Here is an 18088-nt window from a genome sequence, read left to right on the forward strand (position 1 = left end):
AGAGCTCTCAAATCAAACCAAACCTATATATTTTCAGACTTTCTAACGATGTTGATCTGTGATGTTACAGGATCTCCGAAATAAATGATAAATCGGTCACTTTACCTTACCTTAATGTACATGTCAACTAATAGGCTTGTTGTCAATGAAACAAAGCAACTTTTTGCTATAGTTTGGTATCGGTTTTCTCTGAGGATCTGCGTCATCCTTCTCAAATATGTCACTTGCGGAGAAAAGAGCCTAAGCCATCTGTTTTGATGAAAGTAATATACAGGAATACCTCATTGGTATTCTTCGGTTTCTTTTTCCTTACAGTTTTAATCATATTGCCCAAAACGGCTCTGTCAATTTTGATGAAACGTTCAGATCTGATATATATTGATCTTAACATTAGTGTAATTTGAAATGTTGATGATATCGCTTCCGATCCTGAGCCATCGAGAATTTGTTTGATTTTCAGAAGGTCGGCTTGTCCATCTATCTCAGCTTAAAAACTGATTGTAAATTAAAGGGGCATGGTCACGATTTTGGTTAAAAACTATTTTTCCGATTTTAATGTTGACAATGCTTAAGTAAGGCATTTTAAATATGCAACCAAAATTTGAGTGTCATTTGCTGAGTTAAAAGCAATTTACAGAGCTCAAAAATCTTTACTATGTAAACTATGCTTTTGTTTACATTTTGAATGTGGAAGAGAAAAGTCCAGTTTGAGACCTTTAATGATTGTGTTAAATACGTTATGAACTGTTTATTTTTAGCTTAAGATGAATAAGAAGATAGACAAATCAGCTTGAAAAAGATTTTTAACTGGTATATTGAACCTATGTAAACAAAACAGGGCACGAGTCTTGTTTACAAAACAAAGAATTGTAAGCTCTGTATCTTGCTTACAAACAAATGACTGACTCTCAAATTTCATTTGATCATTAGAAATGTATATCTAAAGCATTGTAAATAATAAAAACAGAAAATTAGAATTTGACCCAAATCGTGACCATGCCCCTTTAATTTTTCAGACATACTATTTCTCCCAGAAAGTTATAAACATTTACTTTATTAATTATATTTAAATTTAATTTGTTTATCCCAATTATTTTTGAAATCTTATTCGATTTATTACTTGCGAATGCAACAGTTTTAATAATATCATAATAGCCGCCTCTACATTATGACAAATTTGCAGAAGGGGCAAAATCAAGTTTCCTTGTATATCTGGATTAAGCTTGTGTATAATAGTTTGAACATCATTCTATTCATAGAAGAGTTGCATAAATGATCAGGAAAACTACTTTGAAAATAAATGAGTCTGCAGTTCCAAAAATATGCAGTTTATGGTCCCTGTGTCAAGAGTTCTGGTGTTAAGGTGGGGTTCTAAATGAATGCAGTCATTCTTTGAAAATCTTCTCCTCTGTCCCTGGGTTAATATCCGCTGAATCAAGTGCATAGTTATGAAGTAGAAGAAGAGTGTCTCTTCCAAAATAATGAATTTCATAGCCCCTGGATCAGGGAATTTTGGTGGAAGGGCAAGGCTATCATGATTATATAGGCTAAGATGATTTCGACCAATTTGTTTTTTGTACTTCAGATTTGTTTTGTTTGGTTTTTTTTTTTGGTTCAGATTTGTTCAATTATGTCACTGTATCTTATGGTACAATTTTTAATAATTTCGTTAGAATTTAGAAAGTTTATTTCATTAAACAATTCTGGAATATTAAAAATGATTTCAGTCGCCCTGTAATTAAAATGCACATGAATATACATGTACATGGCAAAAGTCACATTACAGTTACTAGTACTCAGGTGACCGAGGCTTTGTTCTTAAAAGGTACGCGTATCAAAGATGGAATTTTCCAATTTTCAGCGAATATACAGGGTTTCTAAAGTCACAGTGCCTTTATCGTATATAAACGTTCGCCGTTACTTCTGGTCATCAACGGAAAGATACAAAAAATATTACATTTTCAACATTTAAATATTGTTTTAAATATTATTCTGGTTTTTTTTTCAAAAGAAACTTTTAATGAATGCAGGGTATGTTATTCCTTATTTTCTAGAGATTTGGGCTCCAAGATCCTGTAGCGAGAGGTGAACTTGTCTCTAGGCGTGCCATATTCAATCCCTGAGTGCCGATGTTTTTCTGTATATAATGGATTTTACTATTTTCCGTTTTCATCACTAATAGCGCAGATTTCCAGTATAGATATACATGTATGTCTATTTAAATCCTTAGAGGAAGAAATGAACAAGTATCCCGATATTGTGTATAATAATCTGTACATTGTATTCAAACGCAAGCCCTCTCGTTGCAAGCAACGAGATCGCATCAAGTTTTCTTCTTTTTATCGCTTTAAATAGAAAATGTTATTTATGAACTTTACCAACGGCAGCCAACAAGACAAATATTCTTATGACTTCTCTTTCTCTCTCCCCCTTTCTCTCTCTATGTAATTTTTTTTTAGATAGGTTGTACATTTTTAACGCCTAACCCCATCTTTTATTGTAATTTTGATTATTACAGTGCCTGAATGCAAGCTGTAGTACATCACTATAAAACAAAACTCGCCAACTAAAACTATCATATCAATATCATTAGCTTTTATTCCTAAGATTTTTTTGTAGTTGAATACACATTGTAACAAGTGCGCTGTGGTAACGCAAATTCTGAGACCATAGTCCAGAGATAAAGAGAGTAGTCTGCAGAAAAACACAATAAAATAATATAGTTAATGGTATTAGTTTTGTTTTGCTTAACACTGTAATGCATTGAAGAAAAATACAGCTTCACTGGAAATAATAATCCTCGCCATGCGTTACTAGAGGCGGTACGTAAATATATGGAAAGCCACGCAAATTCTCGCGCAAGCTCAGATTCTTGAGTCTATAGAAACAGTTGTTCCATATATTAGATTTGCGAGATCAATAGCTGGAGTAGCATTCTTCGAAATCCAACAGAAGGTTTATACAGTCACTTAGAGAGGTGAATATAATCGAAAGAAGTGAAGATTTCTGTCATTAATGATATGAAAATCTAGTTCGATGTCGGCGTGATTTTCAGGATTTGAATTAATCGGAGTGTAGAGGTAAGTATTTTAATATAGAAGTATTCTATTTTATGAATATAAATTGCAAAAATGGATTAATATTTAAAACAAAAATATTCTATGGATTTCTAATTTTAAAAATGATTCACTTCAAAATACTTCAATATTTGTTCAATCTATTAGCTCACACAAAAATTATTACAATAAACACGGTTTTAAAAAACGATTGTTTAATAAAATTATATGAATTGTCTTTACTGAGCCATATACTTATTTATTTATCATATCAAAGTACGCAAGAGAATATAAAACTACCGTTTGTGTAGAATTGAAAAGAAAAAAGTTGGACGGCAACAAAATAAGAAAAATTGGAGCCTATTTAACTATGACGGTAACGCTGCGCATGCCTTTAATAATGGGCATGTGATTAACCGTTACGAGGAACCTTCTTTAAATGAAAGATGAAATCCGAAACGTAAAGTAATTACTATCTGTTTATTTTGAGATGGTCGTAGATATTTCAGGCAGTTTCATACTGGCGAGAAATTAATTATCAATACACTAATGGATGAATACTTTCATATCACCTAACTGTTAAATGATTTATCGTTCGTTCCAGCAGATTATTGTTGACCTAGAAATTGTTAAGCATCATTCTTTTTTTCCCTCATCATAACAGCTAAAATACTGTAAACTAATGGGTAAAAAAGTTAACTTTGGTTAAAAGTATTCTTTGATTTTATTTTTGAAACATAAAATGATAAAAGTGTCGGGTATAATCTATTTGAAGCCGCAAATCGAGTAGTTCAATAGATAAACACTAGACAAACAAAAAAAATCCACACGCTTATTGATAAATTTTTCAACACAAACCCTGTGCTAATCTTATGTACAGATTCAAAGAATAATCTATTGAATAGTGTAAACAAGTTTATAACACAGGAAGTTAATACGCCGTATGAACTTAAGAGATACGTTTTTTTTTTCAAAGTGAAAGCTTCCACGAGAGAAAACATAAGGCAGAAGTTCTCTGCTTTGAAATAAGAAATAATATCTTATAAATTCAATGTGTACCTGATTGATAAGCAACGGATACAAAAATATATACAGTTTCTGTAGTTTTTTGTCTGTCGTAACACTACGAATCAATTTGTAATGTACATGTATAATTGCATTCATTCATCAATGACTATCTTAATATGTATTCGCATAATCGCTGAAATTTATTTGTCATAAGGAATCATTCTTTGAATTTTATGAGCTAATCGAATACGATATCACGTTGTATAATCTATCATTAATTCTTCGGGCTTTATTGGATTTGATCACTGCCGACTGTACTTGATCAGCTCATATTACTCTAAGAAGGATTCCTTATTGCTTATTTAAAGATATATACTAAAAAGCTATGTACAATGCATGCAGTGCCCTTTATTCTAGAGTTTGAATAAAAATAACGTAATTTTCCAGTTGGAATAAAATATATGGTCGCATCTTGGCATTTATATTTCCGTTTGTTATCTTTAAGAGGAATTTGATATCTGCAATTAGATTATAATTATTCATTAATATTTCATATATCAATCAAACAACTGATTAACAAAAATAAAAATAGCTACAAGCTGTCAGAGATTTTAGCTCATTTGCAGATTTCCCCCCTGATAGCAGGTTGGATTAATAATTATATTACATTTTGATAAGGTATATGGTAGAACAGTTATTCATTTGCTGTCGTTGGTACAGTATTCAGCAGGTATAGACGACAGCTGTGGATGAAACCTTTGTGTGCTTTTCCCGAAGTTCATTAATGGACGTTCGTTACGTAGCCAGAGATCCCTCCGATAATTAGTGGGATGACTAAGACCTAGCTAGGTCATACATGTATGTCCTGTCAAATTACAAGAGGATCAGAATCCTTATTAGGTCTTCATGACAACAACAAATGGAACATCGACTGTAACCACATTGTATATATACTTGTATCTAAGAAGAATCCCACTTAGCAAAACAATTCATTAATGATTTATAATTGCTGATTGATAAAAAAAAATCCTTTCTCATGGGACAGCTGTTAATAAACATATTTTTAGAAAATTACCTCAAATTGGAGAAAGCATTCCCAAAGATGTAAAAATAAAACTTTTTTCTTCTTTATTTTAATATTCCCAAACTGCTGTTATGTTACGGCTCGATAGATTCTTGTTTTGAGTCACAAGCAAGACGAATTTTTTGATTATACACTTAATACATAACTTACTAGGGTAAATAAATCGTATACATATTGTATTATCTTAGGTGTATACATAAATAATTACGTGTATATACGTTTTTATGTTTTCTTTAGTCAGCAAAAGGACTAGAAAAAGGACTCCTTAAGCGTAAATACCGAAAGTGGGTGGTATAAACATCATTTATTTCACTTTAATTCCACTTATAGGCCTTAAAGAGTGTTCAATGATGAACAATAATTTACAAAAATAGCATGTTATAAAAAACTGATTACTTTGAAATTTCTTATAAATCATTTTCTTCAAGCATTTTAAGCCCCCCCCCAAAAAAATGAACTTCAGGAACGTATCATCGATTTAATAATACATGCTGTCTCTGTTCTTTACACCCATGCTTTGCTGATTAAACCAGTCACGGGTTTGCTTTTTCTTTTTTCAGTTTTTCAATTTATTTTTGATAACAGAAACTTTCGCTAAACCGATGTGACATGAAATTTATTAAAATGTGATAGGTAAGCCGCGGTCGGCACATTTAGATATCTACAACATGTTTGATGGCAGCAGGTGCTTGCTACTTATGTCAGACCGCCAGTCGATTAGATACGCCCATTCTATAAATTTTAAATGAATAATGCATTGGAGTAAATTTTCATTCAAAGGTATTAAACCCTTTATATTACCATCATAAGAACACACCAACTCAACATATCTGTATCAACTTGCTTATATGTTTCTCTTTGCGTTTCCTCTTTTTTTGCATTTTAAAGATAAAAGCTTACATTTATTTAGTATCTTCATAATTTTACTCCGACTTTACATCTATTTTATTCTTGTTCATTGAACTTTACAGCCCTACCCAACCCCGAAAAAAGAAGAGAAAAAAACCTGATTGAATAATTTGTTGCTGAGTGTATTAAAATGAAGGTCTTGTCAAATGTCACGAAAATCACATTTTCTCAACTGCACAACCATCTCTTCATTTATTTAAAATAAGCGAGCACTGTGTTCACATTTTAAAGACTTGGCTGGTTATTAGAGCTACGTGATTCTGGAAGCGTGCAGTTCCTAATTCGAATGCTGTAATCAATTCACAAAACATCAAGTCGTGCTAAGCTTTCGTTCAATACAGCCTAACCCACGTTTCGTGATCTGCAGAGTAAAGAGAAGAACCGTTTTGAACTCTGGCACCCAACAAGTAAACCGAAAAGATTTTAACTCTAGTGTGTAAACAATAAATGTATTCATAAATAATGTTCAAATCTTTCTCTTTATTGACGTCTATGTGTTGCAGTAACTTTTACGCACCGAGTACAAATATTTGCGTTTATTTATACACCAACGTTGCAAGAAGTTTTTGGCAATTAAAGTTAAACGAGTTTACTGCGCTCTTTCTTCATACCAAAAGATACCTACGATGTACGTTGTGTGATCACTGCTAAAAATTGAGACTTAGTTTGATGTTTTCAGATTCCCGGATCAAGTTTAAAACAACAACAACAACAACAAAAAACCCCACTGTTTACGGTATTGCATGATTAAAAACTGTTCGAGCAGGTTCTAAAGTTTTCGTCATTGATACATATCCTCTATATGTAATATTTCTGCACGCAGCTACATCCTTCGCTGTTATTACGTTTAAATTGCTTTCACGTTTTCAGCATTATTCAAATACAAATTTTTGGTATGAAAGAAATACCCGGTATGCATTGTTTGCATATGTTTTAATGGTCCCAAAGGTCAGATCATATATTCATATGTAAGTTTCTCCTTCTGCTTGTTTTTCTGCTTGCGAAGAATAACACGTGACTTCAGTTGTACGACTGTTAATGCAATTCACATTCACGATCTGAATATTTTCACCTCCTCATAATAATAATAAAATGATATATGTTTTTATTGCGGCGTACAAAATTGAACATAGACCAACCCAATTGAAATTAATTCGGTCATATACATCTACATGTATTATAATAAACTAGACTTTTACCCGTGCGTACACGGATTGACATTGCATATGATATCGGACATTTATGAATAGATACATCGACACACCGTATATTGTTGACATTTTGTATAACCAATCTTTAAGCCTACAATAATGCTATTAATTTCACTACACTCTGCTGAATTGGAATAATCTAACTGTGTCTCGGAAAAAGCCTTCGCCACAGATAGAATGCCTCCCATATACCCTAACGTAGCAGAAAATTGCAGAATCGCTCCAAAACGATTTTGGAGAACATAAATAAAGTTGCATTGTTCATAACAAACCACTTTGAAGCTGTTAATACCTTTCTTCGAAAAGTTTTAATTCTATAATTGCAGCATTCAACATTTTTTCAACAACGTTTTTTACACATCATGTTGACATTCAAAACTCTCGGGATTTTTTTTTATAGTAAATGCAGTGTTAGAGTTATCTCCCGTATTTTCTTTGATGAACGGAAAAAAATTTCCAATAAAAATTTACACGCATTTGTTTTATTGTTTCTGAATTTATGCATGCAAATGTGATATTGTGGAAACATTAAAATAAAGATCCTCCCTCGATTTAGCGTGAATTGTAAGGCACATGCGCAAGATTGTAAAATCCAAAAAATTAAGATGATTTCCAGAATTGTTTTAATGAATTTTCGTTGTTAATTAATTAGCGAAGCTTGATTGAGAAAAAATAAAAACAAATTGGTAATCTTCAAGTACCAATGATATTTAAAATATATAAAACAAAAGACAGTACTCTTCCGATTTATCGGTATTAAAGCCCCAAAATTCGAGTCTATTATTTTAATATAGTAGTATAGATGTATATTGGGCAATTTATAATTGCCTTTGAACGTAGCAGATAAATTTTGCCTCAATGCCATGTAAATAGTATCCCACGTACTTTAAGGCTTGGAGCACAGAGCGATTTAGTTATTTTCAACCTGCCTTTATGGGATATACACCCGAATGCATTACTTGTTTAATCAATATTGTGATGGGTGGGGCTATTTTTTCTGACTTTCGGTTCAATATTAAAGCACATTACATGTAACCAATTTAAACGACATTTTGCCTTCGTATAACAATTAAAATGACGGACAGACTGATGGAATGTCGAAATGTTAGATAAGTACTTTTTACTTTTTTTATAATTAAGGTTGGCCGAGCAAACGTCAAAGATTATGCAAAATCACGACAGAGTTTTAACGTGACAACAGTCTATCTTATATTGTCTTACTCAGACAACAGCTACACGGCCTTTTATATGTATTTGATTTGTCTGTGGTTTGATTTTAAATCAAAATGTCGTTGAAATTGGTGAACTCGAACTCTGCTTTACTTAGACAAGGTACAGTTTGCAACAAAGGTCCTGTATGATATATATTGGTAATACACGTACCGGCGTTTTGCTTTCTTCCTGAAAAGGTTTATGTTTTATTATTTTACGCAAACTTAAGACTGTGCTTAACTTCTAATTTGATCGTTCTTGTTTATCGGCGTCTTAATTTGAGATACGTGAAATGGTCTTAGGCTAATAAAGGTAGAAAAAACGGCTTCGGGTTTTAGAAGGCAATGTTTTGTGTAAATGTATTATCAATATTGATTACACATTATTTGCACTAGAATATTTCTATAGCCGACAGTTAGGGTATGAACTCTTGACCCGATAGCCACGAATTCCTTGTTTAATTTTTTTACTTGTTTTGAGGACATCTAGACTACATCAGACATTGTTCAAATCCCCTCTTTTAATATCTGTAAAATAAAATATTTTAAAGAGTAAATGAGAGCAGAAAAAAATGCTTATAACGGTATCCTAATTTAAGTATAAATGATTCATCAATCTCTTAATCTATATAGTTACCTCTTGATATGATGAATTAACTGGTATATAACTTTACAGGATATCAGTTGCTACTCGTAACATACATGTATCTAGCATAGCTTCAAAGCACTAAACCAGTTCTTTATTAGATAAATTTAGCAATAAAACCCTTTTAAAACGCTGGTAACGAGGAAGAAATTGCAAATTTCTGCGTGCAGGCTTCGTTTTAAGCAATTCAATAGGAAAGCCTGTTCCAAATAATCTTTAAACCGCTTCAAAATGTGACAAGCACTTTTCTTGGAAAAAGACAACTGGGGTATTTTTTCTCTTGGTTTTGCTCGTTTAGCTCTGTCAAATGTGGTGCATAATATGGAGACTTAAATTAATGTTGATTGTTTTCCGGCGTGTTAAAGTTTGAAGAAACCGCTTCTTGTAATTAATTGCATACAGAGAGAGAGAGAGAGAGAGCTTTTATAGCAGTCGACATGTTACGTAACGAAGACTGTAATCACTATTAGCATTTAAAAAGCCTTCGAGTTTAAGTCATAAACACGCTTTTTTAGTCATTGAACCCATATTACCTAAAACTAAAGGATAATTTTTTTCTCATCTTTTTCAGAAAACTCACAGTGAACAATACAGGAAAGCCATATTTTACCAGAAATCAGACATGAATGCAACGCTATTCAGAATAAGTACCTTGAACAAGCATTAAACATTTCCCAACGAATTCATCCGCAAGTTTCTAATATTGATAACACTTTCAGCATCAGTTCAAAGCCATTATCTTATCTAGATCTTCTTAAGGATTTGTGATTTGGCTGATCAGATTAAAGTCATAAAGATAGAAATTCCTACGAATGTGATTTTAATGTAACAGAATACCAATACATGTTGGATATTACAAAGAAGTGTGGACAACGTCCTGCATCACAATGTTTCATCTATTGATTTCGCCGTCTTAGTACGGATGGCTATAAAATGGTTTATATAAAAAGCTGAAAGCCAACGCACCACAACATATTCTTTATTAAAAAACGACGCATAAATGGCAAAGAACATCTCTGACAATATGACTTTTATGTTGGAGTCATTCTCAGAATTTAATACTTCTTACAATGGATCATCAAACGACACATCTTTTGCCTCTGGTCCTTCGAGGACGGCTCTATATATTGGCGGTATTGTCATGCTCGTCGCTTTATTATGGGGCCTGTTTGCAAATATTCTTATTTTGCTCGTAGTCTTCACAAGGAGAGATTTGAATAATATTATCAATATATTCATTATTAGTCTCTGTATTAACGATATCATAAACCTCGGATTCAATAACAACCTCGTAATGCTCTCATATTTCATGGGAGAATTTCCTACAGGTATGTTAGGATGTGAGCTTGCCACGCTTTTCACAGTTTTATTCATGGGCTCGTCGCTCTGGCATACAGGACTGATTGCTATACACCGCTTAATAGTGGTGGTATTTAATAATTTCTACAAGAAAATATCAAAGAGAGCATACACTTGTTTCGTTCTAGTTTTTGCTAGAGTTATACCCCTGCTTTTTCTGGCTCAACCCTCCCTTGGACAGATGGCATATTATGAATCGAGGTTACTTCGGTGTATCGTTAAGAAAAACTATGGTCCATATAATCTGCTTGTGATTATGTTTCTAATGATTCTTCCATCTATCATCCTTGTTGTTTGCTACATAGCAGTTTTTATCAAGGTTCACCAATCGTCGATCGCTTTTAGAGCTTCCCGCCAAAAGGAGTGGTTGAAGCGGGAAATCAAGATCACAAAAATGTTTGGAATGGTGTTTTTGTTGATCGTGATCGGATACATGCCCTATGGGATCGTGCGATCCATTGATAAACAATTACAGCTGAGTGCCGATTTCTATGTTGCGATTACAGTTTTCTTTGCAATAGGAAATTGTTGCAATCCGATTGTTTACGGGGCAATGGACAGATCAATCCGTCTCGAATGCTTCAAAATCTTTCATCTCATCAAGAACCAAGAAAAAGAAAACGGAAACGCCCTTACCACTGCTCAAACAACTCAAATGGTTGTCGAAAATGAAGGCGAAACTGAAGTTATCCCTCTTAATATGTCAACTAAAATTACGCAAACGAACGAAAGCTTCACCTAATGAAAACCTAATCCGAAATGTTGTTATTTGTTCAATTTCAACTACATGTATACGTGAATAGATGAACGTTTTTTTATATGCTGGACAATTGTATTTTGAAAACTGTTGTGTTTATCGGTATATTAATTAATCGGTATAATAAAGTTATTTTTCTGTTTATCTTTCTTTTTAACTTATGTTGCTTATTTATTACATGACCATCAGACTATGGAAAAGATACTGCCATCAAAATCATTCATGTAATGGTATTAAGCCAGTAAGTTAATTTTTTAAACATAATTTTGATTAAATTCTACACAGTTATTGTCTAATATTTTGCATGATTATCATCGACAGCATGACTTCCTAAAGTATTCATGAATCATAACATGATGCTTTGTTGAAAGAATTAAACCAAATTAAGGTGGCTCTATACACCACTTTTTGATGACGAAGTACTCAAAAAAGTAAACCTGGAAGCATGCCATTCCGGTACTGGCTGATTTAAGCTGAAGCGAATTGTACGGGTTCCCCTCTTTACAAAAAAATTATTAAATGAATAGTCTTAGATTTAATTTGTTAATTGGAAAAATCATTACTTACAAGTAATGTGACACCTTCACGTTTTGTCGTATTATTTATCGAAATAAACAATAAAATCAAGTATAATTTTATAAATAGTATCTTTCCCATTTTCGACATCTTACAGCGTAGGGCAGTGGGTTAGTGGGTTCACTACAAACCTGTAGGTCATAAGTTCGAATCCTGTTGAGGACAATCAAATTTTTAACTTTCCAAAATTTTCTAAAACGTATTTTTTGGTTGAATACTGTGAAAGAAAATTCTAAACCGGTGAAAGTATTTCAATTATAATATAATTTAATCTACATTAATATTGACAGATGTTCCTTACCACCATAAGGGGATGGGAGGGTGGCTTTGAATTTCTCTCAGGTTGGGATACATAAATCATATTAGTTAATTTTCCCCTTTATTTATTTGACTTAGTTTTGCATAAAAGCGAATAAATTCACGTATATAGGCCAATAATGAAACATGTATGTATTTATCATTCCATCATGATATTTAGGACGTTTTCTTCAACTCAGAAATGAAAAGTCCCCATGATGTTTGGGCCTTGGGACTTAGGAACGATAACTCTTACCTTAGGAACTTTAATACCAAATAAAATTTAAAATATTTTTTGTGTTTATTTGCAATGATTTTCATTCAAATTTTTTATGTCACAGTTATTAAATACATTTTCTTATAACACCAAGCAGCTTTTTCAGATGATTTGTCAACAGAGCAAGAAAATATGAAAAATTATGTTTTGGGGAAATGCCAAAAAAATTGCAAATATAGCATTCTTGAATGTTAAGAAGTATTATATTTATTTTTAGGTGTCGAAAGAAATATCCATCATATGACAACAAAATTTCTTTCAATTTATTAATAGTTAACTTTTTAAAAATTATTTTACAAAAACACGAAAAAACATTTAAGAATTCTTTAAAAATACCTATATTACCCCTATCATAATTTTAATATTTGATAAGTATATGTTTTGTGATCTTCTATTGCAAATTGGATTAATCTGTGAGTGTATAGGGCCACCTTAAATCTGAGCTATGTGACAAAAGTGATGATATTCCAACTACCACATTTATATATATATATATATATATATATATATATATATATATATATATATATATATATATATATATATATATATATATGACGATACCATTTATCTTAAAAATTTAAATGCAGGACAAGACTTTGCTGCATTAATGCTTATTAAGTAAGTGAAATCGCTTCAACCACATGCATGAAGAAACCATCATCATAAATGTTTTACTGAAAGTTCCATGACGATTTAGTGCCGACGTAATCGATATTTAAATTTTAAAACACGTGTTTGAATGTATGGAAAACAAGCACTCTGAGAGTATTGCATAAGCAATACACGTCCCCTTCCGGCTTATATTATTCTATGAAAGCTTCGAAGAATCCTATTTCAAAACTATTATAAACGAGATGTTATGCTTTAATAATTTTTAATAATAAGAGATAAAAGAAAATGGGACATTCAAACTATACAATTGATATCGAAATTAAATACAAAGTGGATTAGATAATACACTTTATTTTACCTCCTGTAATTTCGCCAAGTGCAAGTATTCGCTAGTAGAAATTTGTGAAAACAATGCACCGTTATGCACAATATAATTTCTTTCCGTCTTCTGTACCCCAATTCAAACCAAACAGTTAAACAGCTCAACCCGAAAACGTACCCGATTGTAATAATACCCCCCCCCCCCAAAAAAAAAAACTGCCGATTAATATAACAACACAATACCTGACACTTTTTTACATAACTTATTTGTTTGTCAGAAATGAAAAAAGTAATGGTACAAGTAACCCACGATATTATTACTGGCCCCATTTATTCACTACACACCGAACCCGAACATTAAAAAAATGGAATATATAAAAAAACATTTTCTTGAAAAGATGTCAACCAGACGCTACAAAAGTGTAACTTGATGTGTTGTTTTACATTTTGAAGCTGTTCAGCAGGTTTTGTGTTATTTCTCAAACGCAAAAAGTGTGGAAATCTGAAGTGGAACAGTCTGACGGACGCAGAGAAAGGCTTTAGTCCCCTTCGGTGGAAGAGGTATGGGACTAATAAAAACACAGAAAATAATAGTTTAGCTTTTTAAAAACTTTTTTTGTTTTCATTAATTGTAAAGAAAACGCGATCAGCTACATTTTTTTTTACTCAAAATTATTGAACACTGAATTTTAATAATTTTTCAATTAATTTCTGAGCGAAAGAGAAATAAATTGTAGACTGTTTTCAGTAAAATTACAACTGTCCAGAATTATTTTTTCATATATGAGGATGGATTCACCTTTGCTGTAATCAATATCTTTCAATGTGTTCAGTGGCTGCGATGTCTATTTCCTTTGATTTTAATGTGTATTGTTTGATCCGACTCCTGGATTTCATGTACAAAATTCTGAAATGGAAACAATATTCGATCTATCTATCTATCATTAATAAAATAATTAAATCAAAATGAATTCATTTTAAATAAATATTTAAAACTTATTAACTTGAATTGTTTATCAGTCATCAAAGTTTAGCATATGGTATTTTTAAGTAAAAGATGCAAGAGTAAATCAAAGTACTGAAGAACTGACGGGAGTTAATTTTGTCGTTGTTTATTTATTTTAAAATCAATGATATGTTATTTTGCATGACAAGTACATGTAATTTCTAATTTGAATTACGCACATTTTTATTATATGAATTTTTGGACTTTTTCGACAAGAATGTCGAGAAACCCCCATATGAATCATGTTAAATAATATTTAAAGATAAAATTAATTCAATCAAACTATGTATCAGTAATAGAAATATTTCTCGAAAATTGTATGGATCCAAGCAATATTGAACTCTTGAATATTGAAATATTGGCGTAGGAATACATACGACTACAAAAAATATTTAAATTGTTCGTACCATTTAAAATCTGACTATTTTCAAGGTATTTATAAATAAGTTTCCTTGAAAAACAATGCTTTAGCATACATTACATCGAATTTATCAATTATTTTCAAGAACTAAGTCTTGTCAGCAGCAATGATTTGTGCTGAGGTCCAAACACTGTTTCACTTTCGGTTTGTCTGAGTAACTGCATAGAGTTGTTTAAAATCAACTCCCAAAAATCATACTTACATTGACATTATCAACGTTACAACCAATAAAACAATGATAAATATCAAAAATATTCTTTTGTTGGTATGGACAGTATTCTTGTAAATTGCACTAAAAACCATGGATCCAAAAAAGGCAAAGATGGTCTGTATTGCAGCCAACCCACCGTAAAGAGCACCTGCAACAATAAATGGTGTACAAAATTAATGTGTAAGGAAAGGTAAAAACGACATGAAATAGTTGATGTTTAATGATTAAACATGAGCTGTTCATGGAATAATAATTGTAAATCTTGGATTTGTTTAATGTTTTGCCGCAAATGATCATAAAAGTACCCTGTTTATTGCCAGGCGTTTCCACTGACACAATAGCTCGAATAATGACAAAACCGAGTACCAATCCAAAGCCGAAAACAGGAGCTGAAAAATATGATACATGTATTCATTCTTACGTGGATGAAATGATGTCTAATTCAAAATACCTCCGACAGCATTTCCTCTGTTATTCCTTTCAGAAGTCTATATATTCTTTGTTTGGATGTTAATATTTAAGAATTTATTAAAATCAGATTTTGAAAAATATATCAAATTTTTTGTTGTTGTATAATCTTAATATCGGTATTGATGAAATATAGCATCCCGTTGCCATGTGGTTCATGAATTGTGATAGAAAAAGGATTTTTTTTTCATTCTTAAAGTTTATGTTTTTGTATATACCGGCATCGAGAATAGAAGTGAAAATCAATTTATTGATTGATCTTTAGATCGTTAAATTCAGTTAATCGTGGATCGGCCATAATTTGAATTTCATTATGCGATTGTTTGAAAATTTACCTAAAAACAGCGTGAGTGTTGAACGTGCCAAAGTCTCGACGACAAAGTATGATAATCCCGATATTGCTCCGAACACCGTTATAAATTCATTGCTCCAAAATTTCAAGAACACCCGTATAAGAATCATAGGAATTATGAGTTGCATCATCGCTTTGGTAGCGTTAAACCATCCGACAAGAACCGGAGTGAAACAGAATGGGGGGCTGATTATGTATAAAGTCTCCACATTGTCTCTTCCAATTACTGTCATATTCCCAATGATAAAGATGATAAGACACAGGTTGTACTTCCATCGAGATCCAGAAAACTCTTTGGAGTAATAAAACTGGAATGATTCTTTCAAAGATCGTATAACTACTTTGCAGCTCCACTGGGATTTCGTAGATGGGACGGATGAAGGAAGGAGAACAATGTTAATTAGGTTTGCACTTTTCACAATGCATGTGAAGAGCACTGTCAATGTGTATCCCAAAGACTGAATCAAGTACCCCGCGATGATTTGGCCTAGTAGGACCCCAATGCCACCAGAGAGCTCAAGTAGAGCTATCCCAAAGGTTCTCTTTTTCGAAGCTTCTGTGATATCAGATATGTAACTCAATGAGATCTGGAACACTGCAAATATATCCCCAAAACCAGCAAGAATAATCGACGGTAGTAGAAAGTAATACAGATCTACTGAAACGTACATGAACACAACTACGATAATCTGGGCAACCAGTAACCCCAAGGTTGGTATAATAAGCAACTGTTTTCTTCCATAACGATCACTCATGCTTCCTAGGAGTATGTTAGATATTAGACAAGGGAATCCCATAGATATGGCAGCATAAACAGAATATTCTGCCACGACAGACTGGACGATTTGCTCGTTCGTCGAACTTGAATTTGTTCGGCTCTGACAAAGGGAACTTTTTTCTTTCGTCACCGATTCGTTTGGGAAAAGCTCTCTTCCAACATGGTAAGGATAGTAGAGGTTGATAGAGGTGTTGTACAACGTTAAAGTTAGTGTGTGCAAAAACACGAATGGACCGATCAAATATTTTCTTCGCGATGTTATTTCCTCCTTAGCTGTTTCTTGTTCTGAAGAAGTTGTCTCGGACTCTGTTGCCAGGGACATCTTGGCACTTGATAAAAGGAGACACAAATATATTAACTTAAGTTTGATAATTAGATGAAGGTGTGCAGTGGATTCTCAGATATGAAAAACTCTGCGTATTATATTTATTGTTTACGCAGTGGTCATTTTGTATCATTTAGCCCTGATTTTGTTTGATTTAATTAAATTCAGCATAAAGCTATTTCGACAGTATTATAAAACTGAGTTGGCAAACATGGTAAGGGAATCGATTTCTCGAATATCATTGTTGGAAAGTCCGTGTTACGGAATGAATTTTAAAATAAAATAATTACTGTATCTATGATAGTTTGCAATTCATCAAAATTAGAACTCAAAAATATGATTGTGATGGACATTAATAACTCCGAATATATAAAACTTTTTAGTGCAAATTCATTGGTCATCTGGTGTATTTGTCAACACTACTTAAAGATAAACGAGTAAGAGAACTTAGGTTTGTTCACCACCTTTCTCTATCAGAATTGAAAAGCCTATTTGAATTTGCTGTAAAAAGTAATTTACAAAGTAATAAGAAATTCTATCCCATACATCTTAAAGTCTATTCATTTGTATTTAAATAATATTTGAAAGACTTATTTACATGTACATTCATATTTGCTCTATCACGCATGTCGTTAGAATTCACGCTATAATTAAAAATGACACTGAAGTCACGTTTTTACTTGAATAATAACTACATTTCTTTGCCCCATGGGTCTCACTAGCTTAAGATCCTCTCATTGTTTGAAAAAAAAGTTAGGGACATTGTGGTTTTTATTATTCTCCGTAATTTTAATGAATCTTCTACTTATATCGCATGTAATCTTACCTCATACCCGTTACGTCGAAGAATAAAGATAAACATGTTAAACAACAAGCAATATTATCTATTGAATTGGTGCAAAAGTCCAACAATCTGATTTTGTCACAAATATTGTGATCAATAACACACAATTTATTAGTTTAAGGTCAAGTTTTGGCTAGAAATATTATGTAATTGGCGCAACTACGATATAATCATTTATATACATGTTTGAATTTGAAAGGTAAATGTCTCTCGCAAATCAGCGCGTTTAAAGATTATATTTTATTTAGTAAAATCCAGGCTTAACAATTTTCATATTTCATCTTAAAGAAGACTTAATATGCTATTATTATGTTTGTAAAGACCGAAGTTAGACTATTGATAGGTATGCTGATTTT

General features: G+C 32.3%; 2 protein-coding genes across 2 annotated transcripts; one reads left to right on the forward strand and one right to left on the reverse strand.

Annotated features, from left to right (window-relative positions):
- Window positions 1-2847: 2847 nt before the first annotated feature.
- Window positions 2848-11391, forward strand: LOC105346980 (melatonin receptor type 1A). Its single transcript, XM_034470998.2, has 2 exons — window positions 2848-3080; window positions 9697-11391. Exon 2 carries the CDS (start codon window positions 10126-10128, stop codon window positions 11224-11226), a length of 1101 nt encoding a protein of 366 aa, XP_034326889.2. The 5' UTR covers window positions 2848-3080; window positions 9697-10125; the 3' UTR covers window positions 11227-11391.
- A 2729-nt stretch (window positions 11392-14120) lies between these two features.
- On the reverse strand, window positions 14121-17735 carry LOC105346979 (lysosomal proton-coupled steroid conjugate and bile acid symporter SLC46A3). The gene is made up of 5 exons (XM_066088430.1): window positions 17715-17735; window positions 15769-16892; window positions 15271-15354; window positions 14957-15113; window positions 14121-14234 (listed from the first exon to the last, which is right to left on the reverse strand). Exons 1-5 carry the CDS (start codon window positions 17717-17719, stop codon window positions 14138-14140), a joined length of 1467 nt encoding a protein of 488 aa, XP_065944502.1. The 5' UTR covers window positions 17720-17735; the 3' UTR covers window positions 14121-14137.
- Window positions 17736-18088: the final 353 nt, after the last annotated feature.

This window comes from Magallana gigas, chromosome 6, assembly GCF_963853765.1.
Source record: "Magallana gigas chromosome 6, xbMagGiga1.1, whole genome shotgun sequence".
Taxonomy (NCBI): Eukaryota; Metazoa; Mollusca; class Bivalvia; order Ostreida; family Ostreidae; genus Magallana; species Magallana gigas.